The sequence below is a fragment of the Pholis gunnellus genome (assembly GCF_910591455.1).
Source record: "Pholis gunnellus genome assembly, chromosome: 9".
In the NCBI taxonomy this organism is placed as follows: Eukaryota; Metazoa; Chordata; class Actinopteri; order Perciformes; family Pholidae; genus Pholis; species Pholis gunnellus.
The window spans coordinates 8,951,271-8,971,288 of record NC_136535.1 but is presented as its reverse complement, the minus strand read 5'-3'; the positions used below and the strand labels follow the sequence as shown (position 1 = coordinate 8,971,288).

General features: G+C 43.0%; 1 protein-coding gene across 1 annotated transcript in view; it reads right to left on the bottom strand.

Moving 5' to 3' along the window:
- LOC306701033 (protocadherin-16-like) overlaps nt 1-20,018 on the bottom strand; it is a gene marked incomplete at both ends in the record, with an annotated part of 67,100 nt that overhangs the window by 8,092 nt on the left and 38,990 nt on the right. Inside the window, 8 exons of the mRNA XM_079166254.1 lie at nt 2,156-3,002; nt 4,376-4,533; nt 4,893-4,989; nt 5,079-5,266; nt 6,203-7,231; nt 7,645-7,881; nt 8,000-8,231; nt 8,951-9,139. Of these exons, the coding sequence (XP_079022380.1) occupies nt 2,156-3,002; nt 4,376-4,533; nt 4,893-4,989; nt 5,079-5,266; nt 6,203-7,231; nt 7,645-7,881; nt 8,000-8,231; nt 8,951-9,139 (2,977 nt within the window). The remainder of the gene's footprint in view (nt 1-2,155; nt 3,003-4,375; nt 4,534-4,892; nt 4,990-5,078; nt 5,267-6,202; nt 7,232-7,644; nt 7,882-7,999; nt 8,232-8,950; nt 9,140-20,018) is intronic.

The following is a 20,018-nucleotide window of genomic DNA, read 5'->3' as shown; positions in this document are numbered from 1 at the left end:
AAGCAGTAAACACACGCTCTAGACACGCAACAGCCAGGCCTGCCGTGCTCCGTAGAAATTAGGGGCACCCTTGCCTTTTCATTATCCTGCCTTAAGATGGTAGAGCTTGCATTGATTCAATTTCAATTTCATGCTTTAAAATGAGCTGCAACTGTTAAAGAAAGAGGTCCAAGGCTGTTTTGGTTTTAACTTTTGTGTTCACATTTTTGCTTTGTATCTTGCTAGGACTGAGATAACTTGCCCCTAAGCCTTTAATCTGTTGGGAGTTACAAGCTGGAATATTTTCACCAAATTTGACTCCTCTGTGATCCTGCCGTATCCCTGGTCACTGATAACACATGGGCAGAAAAAAGACAGTTGGAAACAGGAGAAAGGTTTTACTTTGGGTGTTTTCAATTCCAAAATCCTAACCCTATGTGAGGTTTGTGGCGCCAACTCTTTGGACTGCTGTGTGAGGGTTAGCTGAGGTTTCTCAGACACATTTTTCTTGTCTCATATGCAGAAGTCGTTTATCACCAATTGATATGTTAATCCCTGAATGGTGCTGTCTTTAGCAAGGAAGCACTTCACCATATCACCGGTGTATACTCCCTTTGCTCCAAAAGTGAAATTAATAACCTCCCCTCTGACAATGAGTGATGAGAATGTGTCTCATACTGTGACTTTATATATTCCTAATCATAGCTTGATAGTTCTCTCTATTGTGGTCAACTGTGGGCAGAAGTAATGAAAACAGAGTGTGCAGAGATGCTACCTGGTCTCCGGTCACTGACCCCAAAACGGGAGCAAACCAGGTGCTCAGAGGATTAACTCTGTCAGTATTTGAACAAATAACCAGTGTGCGTGAAAACACTTCAAGATGGGAGCACATTCAGGGCTGAAGCAGAAGTGGCATGCATGACAGACGTTGAATGTTTCCATCCCCGAGCTGCTCTAACGGGCATCCCGGTTGGCGACTTGAAGGGGAAGGCGGAGCCAAAGTTGACACGTGTCTCAAACACCACAACAAAGCCCACACGACCAAATAGCCCAAGGTCAATGTTGACTAAGTGACAGAGTCTCATGCAAGCACACAAACACATATGTGCATGCCTACACACACACATACACACTCACCCACACACACACACACACACACACACACACACACACACACACACACACACACACACACACGTGCGTACACATAAACACGCGTAACTGATCCCTTCTCTAATGGTTCCCAGAAGCCCAAGCAGGAGGTTCTTTGGTCTTTCATGGGAATAGATCCACAATAACAGATGATAGTTTGTGTGTGCGTGCGTGTGTGTGTGTTTAATATTTGGCAGGCTGCTCTGTCTGTCTGGCCTCCAACTGAGAGAAATAAGTCATGAAAGGTGAAGCAAGAGTTGTGCAGCACTAAGATTTAAGCAGAGTATTACAAGAGTTTCTGTGTGTTTATGTAGCAGGAGGTTTGGTAATTCTGGTGGGGGGCTGTGTGGAAGCACATGGAAAGGTGAGTACACATGCTCTGCATGTGTAAAATTCATAGGTGGCACAAATGCTTTAAAAGTCCATGAAAAAACTCAAACAGAGGTGAACAGATGCAGATTCACTTGTCTGTTTGAATTGAAAATATTTCATCATGAGCAGGGGATTTGCAAGACACAGTAATTCTTAAACACTGGAATTCCCAACAGGTGCTACAAATATAGAATAATAAAGGACAAGCTGGACATTTTAACATTATTCAAATGAAAAAACAGGAGCAAAAAAGAGTGGGCCTGGTGGAAAATAAGTAAACAGTTGAAAGTCCAAGATTTGAAAACCTTTCCTGATAATACCGTGCAAACTGATTGCAGTAATCGTCTGAGCGGTGACAAAATGGGGCTATCCGATTAAAACAAGTGCTGTACTTATATTGCATATGCACAAGGAGCAAGGAAAGACATAAAACTACGAGTACGAAATAAAACTTTATGAAAATCATAATCATAATTTTCTTCCGAAACGATCTCCCAGATATATTGACTTACGCAACACTACCACCAGACAGAACATGATGATTCCCCAAATGATGTTCAATAACGTTATTTTTCAAATGATCTGATTCTACAATATCTGCGCTTGGCAACTATCCAACATTTATACTGCATTGGCACTGGGCTGGACTTACCAGTGTTAGGGTTGAGGCTGAATGTCCCCCCAGTGTTGCCTGACTGGATGCTGTAGGTCACTCTGCCATTCTCCCCCTGGTCTGCATCTCTGGCCATGACATACAGCGCCACAAAGCCCACCGGCTGGTCTTCCATCACACTGACAGCTGTTGGCGAGCTGAACACCGGTGGATTGTCGTTCTCATCGGTTACGTACACCCTCGCCGTGACAGAACCCCAGCGCCTCTGGCTGGCATCGTGGGCAGAGTCTGTTGCCTTTACAACCAGAATCAGGTTGGACGTGACCTCATGGTCCAGCTCCTGGCCCAAGGAGAGAACCCCAGTGGAAGGGTCGAGGGTTAGTAGGCTAGGGGTGTTTGGCCACTGGTGGAAAATGGAGTACTTCAGCTCGCTGTTAGGACCACTGCCATCCTTATCTGTGGCCTGGAAGGTATAGACAGAGGAGCCGGGCTCCATGTTTTCAGAGATGACAATTGTGATGGGGTCCTCGGGGAACTGAGGGGCGTGGTCATTGCTGTCCTCGATGTCAATGTCCAGGTGGACCAGGGTGCTGCTAGGAGAGGCCTGAGAGAGGTTATCCACCTCAATCTCCAGGGTGTAGCGTGCGTCTCGCTCATAGTCAAGAGGACGAGCTAGGTACACGTCTCCGTTCAGACGGTCCACGACAAAGGTCCCATCTCGGTCTGTACCCCCAACCACCGTGTAGGTCACCTCCCCTTCTTCAGGAGCTTCTCTGTCATGAATGCGGACTGAGCCAATAACAGATCCAGGCTTGGTCTCCTCCACAGAGTTGAAGGATAGGGAGAAGGAATTGGTCTTAGAAGTCAGTCTGTTAGTGCTGAGAACCTGCATTGAAGAAGAACACTGTATGATTATATGAGGACACAGCTACATAACAGTGGATCTAATGTTTCATTGAGATGCCTTGTGGCAACTCAAGTTTATTAATGTCAATACAAAGTCATATTTAATGGATTTGGGGCAAAACAAAAAGAGATTTTGTCCTCTCGTCTCTCTTGTACTGTATGTCTTCACTGGGAACAAATGAAACCCGTTACAAGAGGTTTTTATAGACATGAATAACACGTCTGCTAACCTCAATCACACTTAATCTGATACTCATGTCGCTGCCAGGAAAAATAATAAATGATAAAAGTAACACAATCAAGAGGAGGAAATGGTGAGAGGGTTTGAATCTAGCACTGGGACATATACCCGTACTGTGGATAGCTTTACGCTCCCTTTGATGAGCAATTCAAGTGTCTTCAAAGACTACAACATTGATACTTCTCTCCTTTGTATGAAAAGAGCACCATAAGTAACACACATGACACATTGTTTTAATAAATCATAAGCAGATGGATAGGGGGAGGTAAAGGGAGCGGTTATGCTGATCACACTTTTTTATGCTGAAGGCGTGATCGTACTCAGCACTGCATCCTACAGAACACTTCCCACAGTAGGCACGCAAAAAAATATGCTGTTTGTTGTGAAATCTTACATGACAAGCTGTAAATTGCTTCCATATTTAATGGAAAAGCAGTGTTCCAGAAATAAATTGGTATGGTCCCATCCTATCATCGATGGATTTAGAAAAGATGATTAACGGAGATTACAGAAATGCGTCAGCGGGGCAAGAAAAACATTGCACTGTTTAATCCAGTTAACTAATAATTATGACTTTCATTTTTTGTTGTTGGAAGGGAGGAAAAACTAAAGTGGCACTTAATGGATCTGTTTACATGGCAACTCTATTTTCCCGGAACCTTTAAATATGTTCCTTCGAGGGTTCTTCCATTGTGTCCCTTTTCTGTTCTATATTAACTATTAACTGAATTACCTTCAATGCTGTGTTTTACGTGAGTGTATAGCCCTGCTGCTCATTGCAAAAAAGGGCTACTGTATTAAAAAAGTGTTGAAGTCATTGAGTATGACCTTGATCAGAGCCGTCTACAGCTGGCCCTCATCACAAGCCAGCTGGGAGTATTTGATTCAGACCCACTTTTCCATTTCAGATAGAAATTCCCCTTTTGAAAAGTCACAGGGGAAGAAAAGGGAGGGGATGGGAGGGAGGCTTGTCAAACGTGAGGGTGATATGTCTGCAACTACTCTGAGGGGCCCACAGACATGGGTCCTCTCAGCCCCAAGTCTATTCTTTGATATTAAATAGGTGAGTAGTGCGGGTGTTTGTGCTGGCCGCGCTCCAAATAAAGTCTGACCTGAATGGTGAGGGGGCAGGAGTTACTGCGAGGGGGAAGTCCTCTGTCGGTAGCTGTCACCGTCAGGGTGTACTCAGCCCGCTCCGAGTGGCTCAGAGGGGATGATGAACGCAACTCCCCAGTGTTTGGGTTCAAAGAGAAACGCTCAGCTCTGGGACCTGGGAGAGAAAGACAGTCCCAACTTTAACTGGAGACCATGCACGTGGGGGAGCAAAATGCACTTTATTTCACTTCACTTCAAGTGTATCATAATCATTTTTACAGTATGTTTACAGTATTTACACACATGGACACCAATAATTATCTATTTTATTTATCTAAAAATCCTACGATAAATGCTTATACCATGGCCATGGGTGGCAGATAGCCCTTAATAAAGGTGTCCTGATATGCATTATTCTCTTCCTTTATTATCAGGACACCTCACTGAGTACTAGCACTTTCTTAAAAGACAACATGTACCACATTTACATACATATATTACATATTTTGCACATATAAGTACTCTCTTTACTACCTGACAAAGAGTAGAATACGGTTCCATTCTCCCCTTCATCGGGGTCTTTGGCTTGCAGCGTGCCCAGTAAAATCCCAGAGGACTGTCCTTCTGTCACCTACGGGTTGAAACACAAATCGATGTAACCAAAGCCATGAAAGAAATTTCATTTTCTGCCTGTCTGTGTGTCCGGTCTTGTGTCCTCACCTGTATGATGAGATTTTTGCCCGACTGGCTGTGGGTGAAAGCGGGGTCATTGTCGTTGTCATCCAGGACAGTGATGAAGGCTGTGCCTGTGGCGCTGCGAGGGGGCGAACCTCCGTCTTGAACCACCATCACCAGCTGGTAACTCGACTGCTGCTCTCTGTCCAGAGTAGTCCTTGTACTGATCTCACCTGGGGGGAGAAGGGGGTGGATGAGAGGGATTTTATGCAGAGGCACTAGTCCAGAGCACTGGAATAATGATGAGAGACTTAAGAGCCAGCAGGCTTTGATCAATGACACACAAGTAACAGACATGCACAGTGTGCAGATGTACGTGTGCATGTGCACACACACACAAATAGGAATTTTGGAAGACTGGCAGATGCTGTAGAGAGTCACAACTCAGCCAGAAACTAATCACAAATCAGACTGTGAGTCTCCACCCACAGACTAACAGGCCCAGCAGCCCAATTAGAGCCCAGCAAGATGCTTAGTGCCACTGTCACCATTATCTGACTAATTTATGACGGCGGGGAAGAGGCAGATGTAGTATCTCATCTTTTAGAGATGAATAAACATTAGATTTGCTTTTTTCTCAAATCATTTACATTTTCTATGACATTCTTGCAGAATCATGACAGTTCATGACAGTTAATGACTGTCCTTCATTCACACTGATGGAGGATATTTGAGCCCAGCGACTGGCTCGGTTATGTTTGGCTCAATCTACAGAAGAAAATGTAATAGAAAAATAAAATTGAGCATTCTGCATTTTTGGGGTAAATTGCCTTCAAGTATTCTAGAAGATATTCAACAATAATATCTGCAGTGCAGCCTTTCTTTTCTTGCGCTGACCTTTGTCAACAGCAGCTTCATTAAAACATGGCATTGCAGCTTTGTTTATTTATTTATGACTGCTCTGTTCTTTAAGCATCTCTCTCTTAAACATCTGCAAAGACATCTTTACATAGAGTGTGTAGTTTTTCTGCATAAATGCACATACTTTTTTAGTTGCCTAATTAAATAAAGCTAAACTATCACCATTCCACATCACTCCAATCCAAGAGACCAGCAGTGACTGCTGCTGGGATTAATTTAACAATTAGTACATCACATTTTCAATTAACCTGTGTGGGAGTTAATCTGGAAGTGGCGATCGAGGTGCAGGAAACGGTAGCTGAGGCGTCCGTTGGGGCCACTGTCTCGGTCTGACGCCGTCACGTGACCAAAGCCCGTTCCTGCAGGCAGGTTTTCTCTTGCAGCCATGAATACCCTCTCCTGTGTGAGCCGAGGAGAGTTGTCATTCTCATCAGTCACCGATACCCGCACTGTGGCACTGCCCGTCTTCTTCAACTGTCCATAACCTTGGCTGGCCAGCACTGTTAGAAGATACATGTCCTTGACTTCTCTGTCTAGAGAATTCTTCACAAACAGCCAGCCACTGTCTGCAGCAATGCCAAACCCTGCAGCATCTCCATCTGGACGCAGGTGATATGCCAGGGGACTGAAGTAAGCTGAGCCAGAGGTTTCTCTGTTCAGAGCCCTGACCTGCAGGAAGCGTGTGTTTATCGGAGTCCCTTCTTTTAGCTCCACGCGGTAGGTGAGGGTATCAAACACAGGTCCCTGGTCATTCTCTGCCTGGACATGAACCACAAGCACAAAGGTGGCACTAAGTTGGGGTACTCCGCCATCCTTGGCAATCACCTGGAGGTCATAACGGGGAGCAATCTCATAGTTGAGGCTCCCTACCAATCGGATCTCTCCACTGCTGCGCTCTATACTGAAGGTCCTCTGGATTCCACTTGGTGAAGAAAGGTCAAAGTTGAGTTGCCCATTGACTCCGGAGTCTCCGTCCTCAGCTTGGACACGATACACCACTGTGCCCATTTCTGTATGTTCCGGCAGCAGCAGGGACTCGGAGGACGAGGGCAGGAAAACAGGCGGGTTATCGTTGATGTCTGCGATGGTAATGTGGACACGGGTCTGGCCAAATGCAGGGGGGTTGCCACTGCGGGCCTGCACCTCCAGATCAAGAGTTGACTGGGCTTCATGATCCAGGGGCAGACTGGTCCTTAGGGCCCCAGTGTCAGGATCCACTGTGAAGTAGCCTCCTGGGTCCCCAGAACTGATGGTGTAGGAGATATCTCTAGAGGTGCCTGGAAAGGGAAAAAGATGACAAAAACCAGAGACACGTCACCATGGCTCAGGAGGCTGTGCTAAAAGCACTGAAGTAACAGTATACGCCAACAATGTCATTTTTCAATTTTCATGACTGGAATAGAGCCCTAAATACTCAGAAAATGAATATATAAACACAGTTTGTGGAATGGTATTTTTGATTGATGTTATTTCAAAGTAAAGTGTGTATAGTGGCCCAGCGTATATTTGTACAAGTGGTGCAGGGAGCAGAAAAGAAACTCTCTTAAGCCTGATCCAGTGTGACTGATACATGTATTCTGAACTATTCAATATGGGCTGTGAAGCTCAATTTGGGTGTCTGTGAGTGAGTCAGTAAGTCAGCAAGTGAGTGAGTGACGAAGAATAAAGGGCATGTGTTTGTTGTCCCCACCTATCTTACTGCTGGCCTTGACGATGCCTACGACTGTCCCCCGCAAGACATCCTCTGATACAGAAAAGTAGTACTGAGTCTGTTCAAAGATAGGTGGAGCCACCAGCCCTGCCACCACGCTAATGTTGACTCTGGCACTGACGAGGGCAACCAGACCGCCACCGTCCTGAGCGGAGATTACCACGGGAATGACAGAGTTGGCCTTCCCGTAGACAGACCGAGACAGGGAGATCACTCCTATAAAAATAAAGACGGAGACAAGGTTGAGACAAACATTGCAGAACTTTATAAAACACGAACAATAAAAATAAAATGGACAAAATGTAAAGTATACATCAAAATGACTTGTGCCTACCTGTGTCTTTGTTGAGAGTAAAGTAAGGGGAGGCCCCTCCAGGTACTGTTTTGTATGTAATTCTGCCATTCTCGCCTGAGTCTGGGTCATAGGCGGTCACTCTGACAACAGATGTCCCAGGGGCGCTCTGCGTGCTCAAACTGACAGCATAGCTGACTGGGTAGAAGGCGGGTCTGTTATCATTAATGTCAGCCAGATCTACCTTCACATAGGCTACTGAGCTCAGTCCACCCTGCAGAGGAAACAAAAAGCTTCTTTGTTATATCTTCACATACATTAAATCATGAACAGGAAAAACACACCTGAAAGCAGGATTGAGGCCACATTAATGGTGCAAGTAGACCACATTAACAGCGAAAGTCAGTAAAAGTAAAAACCAGCAGTAAACCCTGTTAAAATTTCAATGTATAGCAGCGGCCTTTAAAATATAGTCCCTGCCGGTTTGTGCAGGGATACAGATTGATAGTTTCCCTCGGGAAAGAGCAATATGTCATGACCCGTGGAGGGTGAGAGGGCCCGCCACAACAGAACAATCTGTTTCATAGGCATTTCATTTGGAGAAAATACAGTGCAGGCTTTTCATTTCGACGAGGTGGCAAAAACGCGGGAGGCAGCAGCCCACCTTGTTAAAATATTACTGCCTTGACAGTTGAGGCATTTCTCCAACTGATTGCTTTAACATGGCTGCAATAATTGTTCTTTCATTTTAAACCTTTTATTTGTTAAGTATTATTTGGCATAAAGTGAACAGGATATACTCATTTGATTAAGCCAGCCATGGAGATTCAATATTTAGTTTTTGACTTGGCTGCTCAAATCAAAGTTTTTCTGCATGGTTGGCCATGTCTCTGCTCTGCCTTCTGTAGGAAAAGCATGGCTGCTGTGTTTATAGGATTACTCTGTGGCTCAACGGATTCATATTAAGCATGATTTCAAAATGCGGTGGCTCACCCCATCCACTGCAGTTACAGTAAAGTCGAAGCTGGCTGGCCCTTGATCTCTGTCTAGTGCAGCACTCGTGCAGATCCGGCCAGTCGCCTTGCCAATGGTGAACTGAGATGGAACCACGCTGGTAACGCCAGAGCCAAGGGAGTAGGTAATGGAGCCAAAGGAGCCGCCGTCTGCATCTGTCGCAGTCACCTACAGAGAAGAAAACATGCTATTGGTTAAACATTCCAACAATGTGCATTAAAATTTTAATTTATTAAGTTGGAAGGGAAATGTCCTACTGGATAAACTCAGCAGTTTCCATACTCATTAATAATATTACTCTAAAGCCGCAGCAGATGAAATCTAAATTTTATTAGAGGGATATAAGAGTGATGGAGATCCACAAACTGAAACAAGAGCACCATACCAGGTGCCTTTTGAAAGCATCTTTGGACCTGGTCTTTGTTGTTTATCGGAACCCTTTGGCAGAAAGGGGCTCGGAGGGAATGAAGGAGGGTGGCGGGGAGGAGGATTACTTCTACAGGCTCTGGGAGGCCTGCCAGCAGGGAAAATTGCCTGCTTCAGGAGTGGCGTCTGTCTGCAAAGGACAGTGACAGGGACGGCTGCGCAACAATGGGATACCACACAGTATGCTTCAGTGCAGCGCATTAGAACCCAATGTAATATCCAACTTGCGGTCTGGTTTTAATAATGCCGCACATCTACAGAGGGCTGCAGCTATAAAAGCAGCTCACAAGCCATCAGCCAGGGAGCCGACTCAATTACTACAGGATCTCCCAAGACTGCGCAAGAGCAAATACACCAATCAGATTGGGCCCCTAGGTACCAGCAGTATAATTGTTTGCAAGTGTTGGCGCTGGATCACAGTTTGCCAGAGATTACAGTGGGGCTAAACCTCACAAGTTGATTAGAATTCTCCTTCCTTCCATCTTTTATAAATGGATCTTTTTAGGAAAACGCTAATTGTTAGAAAAAAAAACGAAAAAGCTCAGTTCATGCTCTGGTGCTCCGCAACACTCAGCAGCAGGGAGCCTCTTCTGCGTAAGACGGAGTAGTTCTCAGGAACATTGCCAAGAAAAATAAGGCAAGTCATGCTTATCATCAAGAGCTGACTTTTTTCTAAAGATGGCATTGGTATGAGTGTGAATAGATGGAAATCATTCATTCAAGGCGATGAAGGTTTGGCTACTCCGTCTCTTTCCTGAGCAGATGGCAGACGGGGGACTCAGCAGAGAGCATGCTCCACACTCTTGACTGTAACTCCTAACAGAGGGTGAGTGGTGTGTAGGAGTGAAGGGAGTTGTAAAGCTGGCAGAGACGCAAGCCAAAGAGAAGAATAATAAACCGCATGAGGAAAGGGGAAACCAAGAGCAATACAAGAAAGCCACTCCATCTTTTAACGTGCGGAGGCTGCAGCTTACTGTAATATTTTATCATTTTGCAGGGGGACAAGTTATTTATAACAAGCCCGCAGCTTTATATGCTTGTTTTCTTTCACAGTTGTGTGATGAGCGTCAGCTGGAGGGAAAGCATTCTAGCAATACCTAGGTCTTATATATGCTGCAAACATTTCAAAACAGATCTGTAGTGGAATATTTCCCCCATTGTGACTGAACCGCGTGGCAGGCATTGAATGTACGAGCTATTTGAGGAGACTCCGTGTTGCTTTCCATTTAAGCGACAACCAACCATAAAAACTTTTTTTTACAAAGTACACCCATATGCAGTCAAAGAAAATCCAATGTAAAAAGCCCACATTTATGTTGATGATACAAAAACTTGAAAAAGGAAAGAAAAAAAGATGAAAAAGGGAAAGTTACTTTTGTTGGGGTGGGAGTCGGAGCTCTTTTGAACTCTATGAATCCATAATGACACACAGTAAAACGTACTGCCGTGTTCAAACTTAACACACAATTACATTACCAGTAAGGGTTCCCAGTAAGTTTAAACTTGAGCAAAGAATGGAACAGTTTGTGCACCAGAGATACTGAGCAAAGAGACAGGGGATTGAGTGATGCGTACTCCATGAAATAATTGACATGAGGAGGATCCGCTGCTTTAATAATTACCCTTCTCCCAGTGCTCCAGCACTGCACAGAGTAGTGAAGGTATTTGGAGCCATATGTGGTTTGAACAATATGTTCCATGAGTGTATGACTGTGGGGGGAAATATACTGTAAAATAATAAACCACACAATCACATTTGCATAAATCCTAACCACTGTAAGTAAAATGCCTGAAGCGATCAGTCTATTTTGGAATCTGCAGAGACTGTGATTTCAATTCCACTCTCATTTCTGAGTTAATAGCAGCCTATCACTGTCATATTGCTGGATCGCAGACTTCTCTGTCCAGAAGATTATCATTTTTCAGCCACACATTAAATGACATATGAGGCCATATGCATATTTTAAAAAAATGAGCAGGACAATTGGCCAAACCCCAAACCATGAAACCTGAGAGATGAGGATAACCTAACAAAATGTGGCATCTGGTGTCAAAGATTAAGATAAATCAGAAACAAAGCCAGTATAAATCTCAACAGATGAAACAAGATTCTCACAGAATCTTAGATAAAGACTGAAAGTTACTTGGGATGTTACATAATGCTGCAGTTCAGCAGCAATGTAACAGCAAAAGGTCATCCATCATTCATTTCAATACTTTGACAACACACTTTGTTTATCTTTTGACAAAAACAAAGTCATATATATATGCATGAGTACATTACGAGTATTGCCTCCTCTACATCAGCATACTGTACATTTTGAGGAAAAGGAAATAGCTATAACCAAGGAAGTTCTTTACTATGGGCTGTCATAAGTAGGAATTCTCCGCCCTGCAGGGGGGAGAAAAATAACATTCACCACTTTGTCGTACCCATCTTGACATGGATAGTAGGGGCCTCTCTTTCTGTTTCCCACTTATTTTTTACACTTTCTACTGCAATGTATAGGTATTATGCAAAGTCTCTATTTCTATTGGATTACAAGTTCAAAAGCAGGAGTAATCTTAGATCATCAGCAGCAGCCAGCAGTATTCTCCCTTCACTCTGTGTGTGTGAGTGGGGCATGATGGGAGCTGTCTTATCAGCAGGGGAAAGGCAACGTTTGGCCGGGTCCTTAGTTAAACAAGCTGGGGGAATCCAAAGATAACTGGGGCACTTGTGGTTCTCCATCAGATTCCAGGAGCCTTCCACAGGAGACTTTCTGAGTGACTGACTGTCCAATCAAGAGAACAGGATTCACAGGAGAGAACAAGCCTTTGTATGTTTATGTAGAATATGTTCAAATGGAATAATGATCCTGAAGCTTTTGGATGCTCCAAAGTGTTCTGGCCCCTGTCTTCACTCTGTGGTCTGAGAGAGAGCCAGGCCTGGAAAAAAACAAGCTCAGGATTTAGGTGCGTTCTATTTTTAGAGTTGAATTTCCCAAAAGACCAATTATTATTCTTATACATGATTGACCACTGTGGCTTTCTAGTTCTTGTTCTTATATTTTTGTGGATAAGGCAAAAGCACGTATGTCAGCATGCCCAAGCTGCTGCGCCTCTATTCATCTCCATCGTGCAGGCATGCAAAACAGTTCTCCCGTGGAAAGAACCGGTGCAAAAACCTGTGAGCAAATGAATGATGTAGAGCCGAAACCACTGAGGCCAACAAGGGGTGAAATGAAGGCGACGTAGTTTTTAATCATGCTCCCCGTATTTTAGAGTGCCCAGTCAAACAAATCTATCTCACGTAGTCCTTAGTGAGACCAGCCAATCAGGACTGCACCTCTGCCAATCCAAATAGGCTAGAAATGACGCAGTGTGCATGTAAATGTTTGCCAACTGGGAAATTATCACACACATCAATCAAACTCTGCATGCACGCGTCCTTTGAATGTATCTTAGTAAAGACAACAACCTACAAACACTCATTCTGCACTCTGATTACACACCAAAATCTTCTCTGTATTCACCGGGATATATACTGTATATATGAAATGATGGATGACATTTCTAAAGCCAGTTGGCCATGCAACTGTAATGGGCTTAAAGAATTAAATTGAAGACAATTTATAGATTTTTAGATCTGTGTCAATGTTGAACAAGAACAAGTTTCCGTCTTTAAGGGTGTAGAATAAAGAGGACTATATTTGACAAACTGCGGAGACTTATAAAAGTTAAGGCATCTGAGTACTCCACCTAATCGAGAGATTGTAGTTTTCTGGATAAAGGATAAGGTATCTTAAACTCCAGTAATGCCACAATTTATGTAAATCTGATCTCAGATTCACAGCAAGATCAATCCCAATCAATTGCATTTTATCCAAAAATGGAAACTATCCAAATATGAATTTAATAATGCCATAAAATCAATAGTGACAGTTTCACAGACATGACCAATTAATCCTGTAATAGCAGGATTATCACAAAAGCAATTACATGCAGGTCTGATAGATTGATGGAGTGACATGAAGATCATTAAAAGACAGTAAAGGCAAAGAGGAGAGCGTAGGCTCAAAGAAATGAAAAGAGTGGGCGAGTTGCAGAAATCTGGACTGAGAGTTGCTTTGAGCTTTCACAGCTGGTGTGAAGCCGTGCACACTCCTCTCACTCCATTGTCCTGGCATCACTTCTAAGGACAGCAGAGACGAAGAGAGCAAGGCAGAGACTTCCTAAAAGCCTCATTCACTACTTCACTAACGTAGCAGACAGACAGGATAGAGACTTTGTGACATGTCCACCACCACACTAAAGACCCAGACGGAGACCACACCAGTCCGGTGGAAGGAAGATGCCCACACACTGTTGACCAATCTATCCAAAAATATAAACATTTTCCCCACAGACAGTATTGTCTGGATTCCAACCAACCATATGTGAGAGATTTTGATTCTGAAATCTTCACGGCATAGTTCAAGACGTATGCAAGGTCTATAAAATGGTTGGTATTAAATACTACCAAACTTTGGCCTGTGACGTCTGGCTGCTTTGTACAAGGGTGATAAAAGTAATGACATTTCAAAAGATGTCCCAGCTGAAACAGAAGGGAGGTTGTTCATGAAGCATTCCAGCAGCCTTATTGTGTTAATCAGCTCGTCTGGTATGAGAAAGCCAGAGTAGATACTGTGGTCTTCCTAAAGCTCTACCTGACTGAAGGACTACTGGATGCTATGCTACACTCTTCTGTGTTGTCTAAGGAACACTGGCTGTGAGGTGAACGTGACATAAAAAGGTCTTGAGACTCTTCCTTCTTCTTTTTTTTTAAGGTGCTCTGCTTTTCTTTGTATTCCACCGATTTTGGGGTAATGTTAGTATATTAAAGTTTTAAGTCAAAGCTTTGTCTGTGTAAAGGAGAAGGGGCAGCTTTCATTGCAAAGTGACAGTTTCACTATCGGCTACATGCTAAATGTTTACATTTAGAAATGACCATTTTTCAACTGAAAGGTTTGTGGCACTAGAGAAATGTCATGAGCTGATTTAAGTCTATTTAATGGCAATCTGTCTGATAGATTTTGATATTTTTGTATAGAAATAGAAATATTAGCGTGATGGTGACGCTGTAGAAGCTCAAGGGGTCATCAAAAACATTATAGGATTCACCCTGTGGGGACCATTAATATCCACAGGGAATTCAACGGAAATCAAGCCAATAGTTCACCATACATCACATCACGTGCCAGTGTTGGAAAAAGCTAAATGTTGACCTGAAGCAAGTGCAAGACAAAAGGCCACAGGGGCCATGTGAACAAGTGTTAGAGGGTTGGATGGACTGAAACACCAACACGCTTCAACCTTTTGGGGAAAACATCCTTTTGATGGGAGCAAGTCTTTGCGTGTGGCCCGCCAAACAAAGGCTATTCACAGGAAACGCTCAAAAACAGCGATTCAAGCGTGACTCTCAATTATCCTTTGCATAATTTCTGTTGTAAAAGCCTCAGCAACGTTACGCTGGCATTGGAACAGCAACATATATGTTATGATTACAGACCAAGCAGTAGAGCTGTATTATTAGCAATTCAAATTCACAAAACTTCCTACAGTATCCCCGCATGACTTCACATGAACAATCTATTCCAGATTTGTCAATTGCTTTCTCCGTCCAGATGTCCATTAAAATACATCTGCTGTATTGGGGTATCCCTGTGAAACACCATATAACTGTCAAGGTCAGTAACCATCTTAATCACACTGATTTCTCTAAAAATATACAGTTATGTGCCAGTTGCCAAATCATATCGTCCTGAACTGTCCTTTTAGTTTGTAAATGATTTCCAAGTGTCCTTACAGGGCTAATGAGTCGACCAGACGAGAACTTTAGAAGAACACATCCATTGCGCATGTGCTGAAGGATAAACATGACAACAGATAATATTTCACAGTACATTTTCCAGAATGACATGGTCTTGACATAATTCAGCTAAGTAACTTTTGGCTGCCTTTGGAAAAACTGAGCAGCTCTTTTTGACCAGTCTGCAGCAACAAAGCAGCATTTTGCCAAGCTTATGATCCCAGCAGGTCTCACTGCCCTAGTTTCTTAGAATGGGATTGTCTCAGTTCAGGACATAAAAGAACCACGTTCTGACACGAGGAGACAAAAAAGGTATTGATTTCTAAATCAACAAGGGTCCCATGAACTGCAGCTTGTCATCTTTCTCTGTGTAGTTCACTGACATAAATGTGGAGGACTTGGGTTAAGGGCAGGTTAGGGGTTAACCCTTAACCCTTAACACCATACCAATCAGCAGGTTGGTATGGTGTTAGGTCCACATATCTGGCAGAGGAACAGAGGGGAGGTAATATAGCAGAAAGGGATATAATCACGGTGCTAGAGTGCAGACACAGGACAGGATAAGGTTTCTGTCTCTTTCCTTTCTTCTCACACATCACTCACCATAACTACTACACTGCAGGAACAAGGCAGTCAAAACATTGTAACAGTTTCTGTGTGAAGCGGGTAGTAGGTCAGTGTGTTGATTAATTAAATGTGATAGAACATGAAATGTAAGAACATCAAAGCAGAATGCTAACAATTGTTTATGTTACCAAATGTTACGATTTTGGAAGGGCCTCTTCTAAAAAAAAAAAAGCATGTTCAATAGATTGGCTATTTTTAGTTATCACCAAATTTGTTTTCTTTTGAGAAGAACTGTTCCCCTCTTTTAGTATTATAAATGCTACTGCTTTGGAACAAATGCACTTCTATTGAGTAATAACGTCAAGAATACCACATATTGAGTGGCATCATAATTTAAGTTTCCAACACAAGACTGGGTGGTGTTTTAACACTCAATTTCTTATCAAGTTGCAGCTTGGCATTCACTATCATACATTTGCCCAAATGAACCTCCAGGAAACAAGCAGCCTGTCGGTGAGTCTATATCTAATGTAATCTAGCAACATAAGAAATGTAGAGTCTTCAGAATGAAAATACCTCTTCGTTTTTAAGTAGAATTCAGACTTGACTCAAAATGTTTCTGAACCTGTCTGGGTTCACCACACGTTTTTGAAGTCTCACACTACTTAAAATATATGCGGGCTCTCTTTGTAGTTTGCAATTTAAGAGTTGTGACAAACTTCAGTTGTTGGAAGTTAGGTGGCCTGCCTATTTTTTTTTTTACTTTCATTAGACTTTCTTCTAAAAATGAAGCATCTGTCTTTAATCTAGACCTTGCATCTGGAGATGGTTAAGCATCAAACCATTTAAGGAGAAAAGGGTTTCAGAAAAGCAAAATGAGCAGAGAGGAGAGATATTGTGCAGCTAAAGAAAAAAAGGTATAGCGCTAGTTGAGCTGAACAGACTGGAAGCTGCATTCAAGACCAGACATGCAACACTTCTTCTTAAGCTTTCTAATTATTTGCGCAGGTTAATTAAGTACAAATGATTGCAATGATAACAACAAAAAGCCCCACTGAGGGCAATAGGGTAGCAGAGTAGAAACATGTATGTTATATCTGCTCTATAAAAGGATTCTGTCTAAAGGACATCAAGATGGAATGTAACTTCACCGTGAAAACAACTTACAGGTGTTTGTAAAAGCCCTTGTGTGTGTACCAACCCAGTCAATATTTGATATGAGCCGTGATCCCAACAGGTAAACTGGGAGCATTTGATTTGTAACTCTTATTGAAGATGTCCTGAAGATGCCGAAAAAAACCAAAGAAACATATGCAATTTATTTTTGAAAAGCACGTGGATGGAAAGGTTAGCAGGGGGTCCTGGGAAAGGCCTGCATGCCAGACATGATGCTGACCTCGGTGTAGGCTCACAGCTAGGGAGGACTTTGCCATATTGTGCAGCATTTGCCACCGCTGACAAACTCTTTATACACAATATCTGGGATAATTCTCAATGAAGGTTTAGCTTTGGTTGGAAAAATAAATATGACAAAAACTCCTCTGGAAGCGTAAGCATACTGGTGTGTGTGGCGTTAACCCTTGGCCACCTGGAATGACAGAGGCAGCTCAGTAACCCATCTGAGAGCTCCTGCTTAAAACATTAGCCTGTATATTTTCCGAAGGTCAAATGGGAGAAACAAAGCTGCCACTATTTTCTCATGCATGCTCACCACTAATTATCCAATGGAAAGAAAATAAAGAGAAAATTGCTAGTTTAAGAATGAACAATCATTTTGAATGACAATCTCATAACAAAATGTGGAGGTTAGAGAATTTAAAACAAACAAGTGGGTCGGAGGAGCTTGCTATTTTATATTTCCAATCGGTGTAAAATTGTTTGCCATTAGCTGCCTCGCAGATGTGGAATTTAGGTGATTTGGAAAAAAACACACTAAATGCTAAAATGCTCATTTATACCACATTGCCCAACGTCCAGTGTGGGAGGTGAACTGATGCTAGAAGCTCGCTGAGCAGATTCACTCTCACGCGACATCTACCAGGGGAGGTGACCTTGCATCAGACACCCATGGAGCCGGGCCTGTCGGGCTCTAGCTTGGCTCTGTTTCAGCACGTCGTCCCTTTCACAGCCATCCAATGGCTGCGGTGAGCTCTGGTCTGCTGAGGCAGGCCAGGCGGTGGATCCCAGGGTCTGGGTAGGTGGGAGGGGAGCTAATATGAACCATGCACAGTGTGTGGGGGTGCAGGAGCACTGATGTGGGCTAGGCTAATGCTACAGCTGCCTGCAGTGGGTGGGAGAATGCCCACTGAGCATGGCATGCACAAATACAGTGCAGATGCAGTATCAGAGCCAGATTGGACCCTGATTCCCAGAGATCCACGAGCCTGTTTGATGAGGAGTATGGAGAGACTCAACGCTGGAGTTTGTCCTCTCTTTGTGTGAGCCATGTCTACAGTAAGGGCTGCTACATTCCTGTGATCAAGCTGTCTTTCAGTAAATTAGTGATCACAGCTGGCTACAAAGAACACTGCATTCATCAATACAGAACTAGTGGCGACATATCTGTCTAATCCCTCTAGGAGACAGTGAACTCTTTTGACATGGATCCATATCCTCCAATAGAGACATTTCAAAGCAAGTCAAATGCAACCACTTGCTAATTTTATCTTTTTGTGGTCAACTCTGAGTAACGCATATAACCACTAATAATGAATAACACACTGAAGACATCAGATTTAAATTGTTTTGCGTGCACTGATGGTTTGGCTGATCATGAAGCAGAGCTTTCTTTTTTGCTTTGATATTATTTCAATGAGGATTTCGATTTGCATGAAAAACTCTCCTGCATAAACAGAATCACATGCAAATGCTGACCATGTCGACACATATGGACATTGATACCGACATGTAGACAGAAATATACAAGTAGTATTCACTCTGTGTGCATTTACTGGACAGTATTGTGCCTGAGGCACAGCTGAGGTCAGCAGTTAGAGTAAGATTGGGATGGTCTGGTTAAGTTTCCCAGCGCAGCAGAGGGAGCCAGATCTGTGGCGTGGCAGAGAATGGAGTCTGCAGCTCTTACTCTACTGTACAGGACCAGTAGGGCCATCATGAAACACCTTCATCTTTCAGGAAATGGAAAAAAACATTGCACAATGGGCAGCTTCCAAAAAACACTGACATTTTTAGGTGGTTGACTTTATAGTAGAAGTCACTCAGTATGAAGGACATGTTTATTGACAGTTGTATTGCCATAGTAATTTAATTCGAGCTTGCTGGAAAACAGTAATTAAAAAAGATAGTTTGGAAAGTATTGTGTCACTGTGTGTACTTGCTTATGTTGGAGTGTCTAGACCTGTCCAGTCTCCTGGCAGGACCAAACAAATACACTTTCAACGGGTAGATGTTCTATATTTGCAGCAAGCCAAGCATGAGGATTCTAAATTGCAATTTTTTGTTTGTTTATAATACATCATTTCTCTTGTAGAAATCGCATTTTAGATTCAACACACTGTATGTCTGACAAGCTTTCAGTGATAGTATTACACAGAAAAGGTTGGTACTTGAAAAAGCTTGACAGAGCCACTTACTTCAGTGTGCAAACGTAAATAAATCAATAGATCATCAGCACAGTGCTTACATGTTCTCTGAATGCATTAGGTAGGGCCTCCACGATGTGACATTTTACATCATTACTCAGACTTCTCACCCCAGGCAGCGGCTGCTCCCCATAATGATGAAGTTGACAGACTCTCCTTCGGTGATGTGGCTTGGAGACAATTTAACTGGACCATAATTAAGCTGCCATGTGGCACCAGCATTTCATTTAATGTTTACTTCGTGAAGAAATCAGTCAGCCATTCTCCTTGGAGACCTAAAGACTCACTGTAAGCCTACTGTTGAAGGGTTGTTCTTGTTTCTCCAGTGAAATGAAAGCTATGTATTCACTCATGTAAAGGGTTAATAGCACGTTTAAAGCAGGAAATGTTCAATTGCTTTATAAAAAGACTTGACATCCCACCCCAGTTTATCAATCTTTTCAATTTGACTGTCCTTAAATCCAAATCTATTAAATGAAGTCTCATGTTACTAACACCAAGCAGGTTTCAAGATATTGCATGTGCTAAAGCGTGGACACTCATTTCATCACCCGTGTAAATGTTCAAGCACATTCGTGAAGGCCTCCTGATTAGAAGGGGGTGATTATAACCCAACTGCCAC